Genomic DNA, 7655 nt, shown 5'->3' on the forward strand with positions numbered 1-7655 from the left:
CGGCATGCCTATATTCTGTGTGTAGCATTTCTTATGCAGATACAGCCACAGTCTCACACAGTATATTGGCATGCTGCATATCATTTTAATCAGCAGAATCTGCTTGTGCATCCTAGCCACATAGCAATGCAAATAAGATGCATTTTCATAAAAAAAAGATGCCCGACGTTAGTATTGAGGCAAGATTTATGAGGACACATCTGTATCCAAGCAGAGGCAGAGGGCACAGTGTTAGTGGCAGTGTGAGTGCTGTGTGCATGTGAGTGGGTTGGTTGTGCAGTAGTGTACAGAATATGTGTAAGGAGCATTATGTGTGTCATGTAAAAATGCATTAATAATGTGCAACACATGTGTAAGGGGCACTATGTGTGTCATTATGTGTATAAGGGCATTAATAATGTGTGGCATATGTGTAACAGGGTACTACTGTATGTGTGTCATTATGTGTATAGGGGCACTAATAATGTGCAGCAAATGTGTAGGGGGCACTATGTGTGTCATTATGTGTATAAGGGCATTAATAATGTGCAGCATATGTGTAACAGGGTACTACTGTTTGTGTCATTATGTGTATAGGAGCATTAATAATGTGCAGCAAATGTGTAGGGGGCACTATGTGTGTCATTATGTGTATAAGGGCATTAATAATATGCGGCATATATGTAAGGGACATTATGTGTAAAAGGGCATTAATAAAGGTTGTCATAATGTGTAAGACGCATTATGTTTATAAGGACATTAATAATGTGTAAGGGGCATTACTGTGTGGAATTATGTGTATAAATGCATTACTAATGAGTGGCATTATGTGTATAAGATGCTCTATGTGGCGTTTCGTATAGAAAGGGTCATCTAATATGAATAAAGAGCAATAGGGTGTCTTGCATTGTGAATAAGGAGCAATTCAGTGTGATGTAATGTGAATAAGGGGCTCTACTGTGAGGAGTAATGTTTATAAGGTACAGTGATACTACTGTGGGATGTAATATGAATTATGAACACTATCGCATGATCAAATGTGAATAAAGTTGCAGTACTGTGAGGCATAATTGGAATTGGAGTTACTATTGTGTGGCCATGCCCCTTGCCAGCAAAAACACACCCCTTTATGGGCTGTGCGCCAAATGTGTGAACTGTTCCTATTTAAAATATAGGGGGTACAAACACCAAAATAAGGACTGCTATGGGTGAGGGGTGATGGTGCTGGGAAAGAGGTGCAAGGTCAGAGGCGGAACCAGCCAAAATCTTGCCTAGGGCATCATATTGGTTAGGGCCGGCTCTGCCGACGCGATACGTCTGTGAACGATGGAGTTCATAGACGTATCGGCCGTACACACTGGCCGACGGACACGCGATATATCAGCCATTCAAGAGAACGGCCGATATATCGGCCAGTGTTTACGGGCCTTTAGGTCTTGCAGTATTTTTAAAGTGGCAATCATTTACACAGCAAGATCAGCCTGGTTTTGCAGTGTAAATGATTGCCACTTTAAAAAAAAACTGAAAAACCTTACCAAATCTCTGACTTTCTGAAACTCTCACTCTATTACATTTGGCCCCTGGGATGCGCAGAGACTGCACAAACAGATTTTTGTGCAGCTCTGCAAAAGAAGCGATCGCACACTTGCACAGCGCTTTTCCTCTCCCTCTGTAGGCGGCGACTCTCTGATCGCAGGGCAGCAAAAAACGCAGCCCAGCGATCAGATCTGAATTACCCCCCTAGTCGTCATTTCCCAATCATCTCCGAGATCAGGAAGATCCGTCAAACTGGTGGGACTGCTTTTATATTTCTCTGCCAGGAAAATTCCGTTTATATACAGCAATAAATTAAATGTATCCTATGGATTGTTTTCATATTAATCATTCACATTGTAAAACGTAGAGTAGACCTATAGTTCCACTAGTTCATTAATAACGACAGTAGCTAACAAGTCCGTTCTTTACGAAATGTTTACAGTATATTGTTGTTCAAATATACCCATCATCTGCAAACAATGGGGATGACACAAGTCAGTCGCACGTGCGGCCACATTGCGTGCACGCATCTGAATGCAGATTTTTGCCCTTCTGCAGAGTTGCAGGAACCTACGCGGCCACGCACCCAACAATCTGCTTTTGGCAGTAGTTGTCAGCACGCATTAGCTCCAGCCCCACACCTGTATGGTTCAAGAGATCTGCCCCAAATCATATGCAACTCTGCAAACGACAGCCCGCAATTCCACCTACGCACTCACCTGACACATAGGGCGTAATTCAGAGTTGATCGCAGCAGCAAATTTGTTAGCAGTTGGGCAAAACCATGTGCACTGCAGGTGGGGCAGATGTAACATGTGCAGAGAGAGTTAGACTTGGATGTGGTGTGTTTAAACTGAAATCTAAATTGCAGTGTAAAAATAAAGCAGCCAGTATTTACCCTGCACAGAAACAATATAACCCATCCCAATATAACTCTCTCTGCACATGTTACATCTGCCCCACCTGCACTGCACATGGTTTTGCCCAGCTGCTAACAAATTTGCTGCTGCGATCAACTCAGAATTACCCCCATAGCCTTCATGCAAATACCCCGTTGTCGCTCATTTACACCAAATTAGCAGCTAGTGGAGATGCAACTGAGTAACGTACAACTCTGAATTGCCCGTGGTCGGCCCGGGGCTGCAAACTCTTCGCTCTGATTCGTCCACAAAATTGACTTTAGTACAACTCTGAATAATCCCCAGTAAGAGCCGCCATTATCTGACGCAAGTTTCATGAGAACGCGGCCAGTCTATTCATGTGACTCTAGTGACCGCAGCGAGCAATACATAAGCTTCATCCTCATCCTCATTGGCTCTTCCGCTTACGCCGGGGGTTGGCAATGCGATACACATTACGGTAATTCATTGTCACTGATAAATGACATGTAACACGCTGACGGGTGTGGTATGGAAGGTAGATAGTAACTAGGTCGACAGTGTCTCTAGGTTGACATGTTCTAGGTCGATAGGTCAAAAGGTCGACATGAGTTTTTTATGTTTTTTTCGTGTAATTTTCTCCGTACAGTGACCGTGAACGCCAATTAGTGCACCGTGTTCGCTCGCCATGCTTCGGGCAAGGTGCCTCGCTCCGCTACCGCTGCACTCAGCACAGGTTACTGTTCCCGATCGTAGTCCACGTGGGTCGTAAAGTATGAAAAAGTAAAAAAAAAAGATTTTTTTTTTTCAAACTCATGTCGGCCTTTTGACCTGTCGAACCTGAACATATCGACCTAGAGACTCTGTCGACCTAGAAACCCTGTCGACCAATAGTGGTCGACCTATATAGTGTCAACCTAGTTACTGTCGACCTAGAGACCGGACCCCCGCGTTGACATTTCCGATGTCTCTTTATGATTGGTCAGCAATACAATCTGCTTTATAAGGTTGAGTTTAGTATTGTTATGAACCGATGCCTTACTGCATGAACATGGTCACAGGAGGGGAGGTGTATCAAGCCTTGGAGACAAAGTGGAGAAGTTGCCCAAACCAACCAATCAGCTTCTAGCACATTCTATGAAAATGACAGAAGCTGGTTGCTATGGACAACTTCTGTGTTTTATATCTCTCAGAGGCTTGCTACATCTCCCCCATACATAGATGTAAGCGGCATGACAATGTAGATGCCCCTGATGTAGTATGAATTCTTTGTGTTTGTCTTGGCAGCACATGGGATCTGGTTCCCCTAAAATCCGGGTCTATGAAAGAGACAACTGCAAGGGAGAAATGATGGAGTTCTCGGAGGATTGCCCAAACGTGTACGATCGCTTCTGCTCCCATGAGATCCATTCCTGTAACGTGCTTGATGGTCACTGGATTTTCTACGAGCTCCCCAACTACAGAGGCAAGCAGTACCTGCTGAGACCCGGCGAATACAAGAGGTTCACCGACTGGGGCTCCCTGAGCGCAAAGGTCGGCTCCTTCCGCCGCGTCGTGGGGCCTTACTAAAATTGTTCAATGAATAAAAGGTGGAGAAACCGCTTCATTGTATCTGTGCGTCATTTATTCTCTGCTGGTCAGCAGCGCTTTAAATGTTATATAGACAGGGAGTAACGCCAGACGCTCCCAGATCTGTGACGTAAATAGAAGAAAGTAATATTACTATTAAACCCATCACATCATCCGTAATATTCACACCCGGATCAGGGGCTCCGTGGGCCTAGGGTTGAAATGTCTGAAAACCTAATATGAAAAGCGGAGGAGGTGTGACTAGTGTTGTGTGTGGCCAGTGCAGAGTGGGTGTGACCAGTGCTGTGTGGGCGTGGCCAGTGCCATCTCTATGTGACCAGTAATATGTGGGAGTGACCAGTGCAGTGTGGGTGTGGCCAGTGCTAGGTGGATGTAGCCAGTGCTGTGTGGGCGTGGCCAGTGCCATGTCTATATGACCAGTAATACGTGGGAGTGACCAGTGCTGTGTGGGTGTGGCCAGTGCTGTGTGGGTGTGGCCAGTGTTGTGCAGGTGTGGTCAGTGCTGTGCGGGTGTGGCCAGTGCCATGTGAGTGTGGCCAGTGCCATGTCTATGTGACCAGTGATATGTGGGTGTGGCCAGTTCAGGGTGGGTGTGGCCAGTGCAATGTCAGTGTGGCCAGTGCTGTGTGAGTGTGGCCAGTGTTGTGAGGTTGTTACCAATATTGTGTGGGTGTGGCCAGTGTCATGTGGGTTTGGTCAGTGCCATGTCTATGTGACTAGTAATATGTGGGTGTGGCCAGTGCAGTGTGGGTGTGACCAGCGTCATGTGGGTTTGGTCAGTGCTAGGTGGATGTGGACAGTACAATGTCAGTGTGGCCAGTGCCGTGTGGGTGTGGCCAGTGTTATGCGGGTGTGGCCAGTGTTGTGCAGGTGTGGCCAGTGCTGTGCGAGTGTGGCCAGTGCCATGTGGGTGTGGCCAGTGCCATGTCTATGCGACCAGTGATATGTGGGTGTGGCCAGTTCAGGGTGGGTGTGGCCAGTGCAATGTCAGTGTGGCCAGTGTTGTGTGAGTGTGGCCAGTGTTGTGAGGTTGTTACCAATGTTGTGTGGGTGTGGCCAGTGTCATGTGGGTTTGGTCAGTGCCATGTCTATGTGACTAGTAATATGTGGGTGTGGCCAGTGCAGTGTGGGTGTGACCAGCGTCATGTGGGTTTGGTCAGTGCTAGGTGGATGTGGACAGTACAATGTCAGTGTGGCCAGTACCGTGTGGGTGTGGCCAGTGTTGTGAGGTTGTTACCATTGTTGTGTGTGTGTGGCCAGTGTTATGTGGGTTTTGTCAGTGCTAGGTGGATGTAGCCCGGCTGTGTGGGTGTGGCCAGTGCAGTGTGAGTGTGGCCAGTGAAGGGTTGGTGTGGCCAGTGCCGTGTGAGTGTGGCCAGTGTTGTGAGGTTGTTACCAATGTTGTGTGAGTGTGGCCAGTGTTGTGAGGTTGTTACCAATGTTGTGTGGGTGTGGCCAGTGTCATGTGGGTTTGGTCAGTGCCATGTCTATGTGACTAGTAATATGTGGGTGTGGCCAGTGCAGTGTGGGTGTGACCAGCGTCATGTGGGTTTGGTCAGTGCTAGGTGGATGTGGACAGTACAATGTCAGTGTGGCCAGTGCCGTGTGGGTGTGGCCAGTGTTATGCAGGTGTGGCCAGTGCTGTGCGAGTGTGGCCAGTGCCATGTGGGTGTGGCCAGTGCCATGTCTATGCGACCAGTGATATGTGGGTGTGGCCAGTTCAGGGTGGGTGTGGCCAGTGCAATGTCAGTGTGGCCAGTGTTGTGTGAGTGTGGCCAGTGTTGTGAGGTTGTTACCAATGTTGTGTGGGTGTGGCCAGTGTCATGTGGGTTTGGTCAGTGCCATGTCTATGTGACTAGTAATATGTGGTTGTGGCCAGTGCAGTGTGGGTGTGACCAGCGTCATGTGGGTTTGGTCAGTGCTAGGTGGATGTGGACAGTACAATGTCAGTGTGGCCAGTGCCGTGTGGGTGTGGCCAGTGTTGTGAGGTTGTTACCATTGTTGTGTGTGTGTGGCCAGTGTTATGTGGGTTTTGTCAGTGCTAGGTGGATGTAGCCCGGCTGTGTGGGTGTGGCCAGTGCAGTGTGAGTGTGGCCAGTGAAGGGTGGGTGTGGCCAGTGCCATGTCTATGTGACTAGTAATATGTGGGTGTGGCCAGTGCTGTGCAGGTGTGGCCAGTGCCATGTCTATGATGTGACCAGTAATATGTGGGTGTGGCCAGTGAAGTGTGGGTATGGCTAGTGAAGTGTGTGTATGGCCAGTGAAGTGTGTGTATGGCCAGTGAAGTGTGGGTGTGGCCAGTGAAGTGTGGGTATGGCCAGTGAAGTGTGGGTTTGGCCAGTGAAGTGTGGGTTTGGCCAGTGAAGTGTGGGTATGGCCAGTGAAGTGTGGGTTTGGCCAGTGAAGTGTGGGTATGGCCAGTGAAGTGTGGGTATGGCCAGTGAAGTGTGTGTATGGCCAGTGAAGTGTGTGTATGGCCAGTGAAGTGTGGGTATGGCCAGTGAAGTGTGTGTATGGCCAGTGAAGTGTGTGTATGGCCAGTGAAGTGTGGGTATGGCCAGTGAAGTGTGGGTATGGCCAGTGAAGTGTGTGTATGGCCAGTGAAGTGTGGGTATGGCCAGTGAAGTGTGTGTATGGCCAGTGAAGTGTGTGTATGGCCAGTGAAGTGTGGGTATGGCCAGTGAAGTGTGGGTATGGCCAGTGAAGTGTGGGTGTGGCCAGTGAAGTGTGTGTATGGCCAGTGAAGTGTGGGTATGGCCAGTGAAGTGTGGGTATGGCCAGTGAAGTGTGGGTATGGCCAGTGAAGTGTGTGTATGGCCAGTGAAGTGTGTGTATGGCCAGTGAAGTGTGGGTATGGCCAGTGAAGTGTGTGTATGGCCAGTGAAGTGTGGGTATGGCCAGTGAAGTGTGGGTATGGCCAGTGAAGTGTGGGTGTGGCCAGTGAAGTGTGTGTATGGCCAGTGAAGTGTGGGTTTGGCCAGTGAAGTGTGGGTATGGCCAGTGAAGTGTGGGTATGGCCAGTGAAGTGTGGGTATGGCCAGTGAAGTGTGTGTATGGCCAGTGAAGTGTGGGTGCGGCCAGTGAAGTGTGTGTATGGCCAGTGGAGTGTGGGTGTGGCCAGTGAAGTGTGTGTATGGCCAGTGAAGTGTGGGTGTGGCCAGTGAAGTGTGGGTGTGGCCAGTGAAGTGTGGGTTTGGCCAGTATAATGTGTTGGTGTGGCAAGTGACATGTGGGTTTTACCAATGTTGTGTGGGTGTGTCCTGTGCTGTGTGGGTGTGGCCAGTGCAATGTAGTTATGTACAAAGCCTACACTAATGTCTCCCTAAATATATCAAAGTATACAAATTGCATCATTTTATGTGGAAAAAATAAAATAAAATTTTAATAAGTATGATTTATGGCCAACCTGATTGACAGGCAGAGGCGGTCGCTGGGCAGGAGGGGGCGTGCCAACAGCATTAGAACGCCATTGGCTAGGTGCGGTCCGGACAACACATGTGTGTCCAGATCGTTGTGGGGGCGGGCCGCGGCGGCGGCGTGACATCAGTCTGCGCAGGTAGGGAGCTTCTCGCTGGGTGCGAAAGCATTGCCGCTGTGCGATGCTTTTGCACCCTTGCGGGAGGGGGGGGTAGGGCCTGACATGTGGGGCAGACTAGCCCTGTGCTGGGGGTC

General features: G+C 48.9%; 1 protein-coding gene across 1 annotated transcript in view; it reads left to right on the forward strand.

Moving 5' to 3' along the window:
- LOC134943245 (gamma-crystallin M1-2-like) overlaps positions 1–3994 on the forward strand; it is a 65600-nt gene extending 61606 nt beyond the window's left edge. Inside the window, exon 4 of the mRNA XM_063932194.1 lies at positions 3681–3994. Coding sequence (XP_063788264.1) covers positions 3681–3962 — 282 coding nt within the window. The 3' untranslated portion in view covers positions 3963–3994. The remainder of the gene's footprint in view (positions 1–3680) is intronic.
- The last annotated feature ends 3661 nt before the right edge of the window (positions 3995–7655 follow it).

This window comes from Pseudophryne corroboree, chromosome 7 (genome assembly GCF_028390025.1).
Source record: "Pseudophryne corroboree isolate aPseCor3 chromosome 7, aPseCor3.hap2, whole genome shotgun sequence".
Lineage (NCBI taxonomy): Eukaryota > Metazoa > Chordata > Amphibia > Anura > Myobatrachidae > Pseudophryne > Pseudophryne corroboree.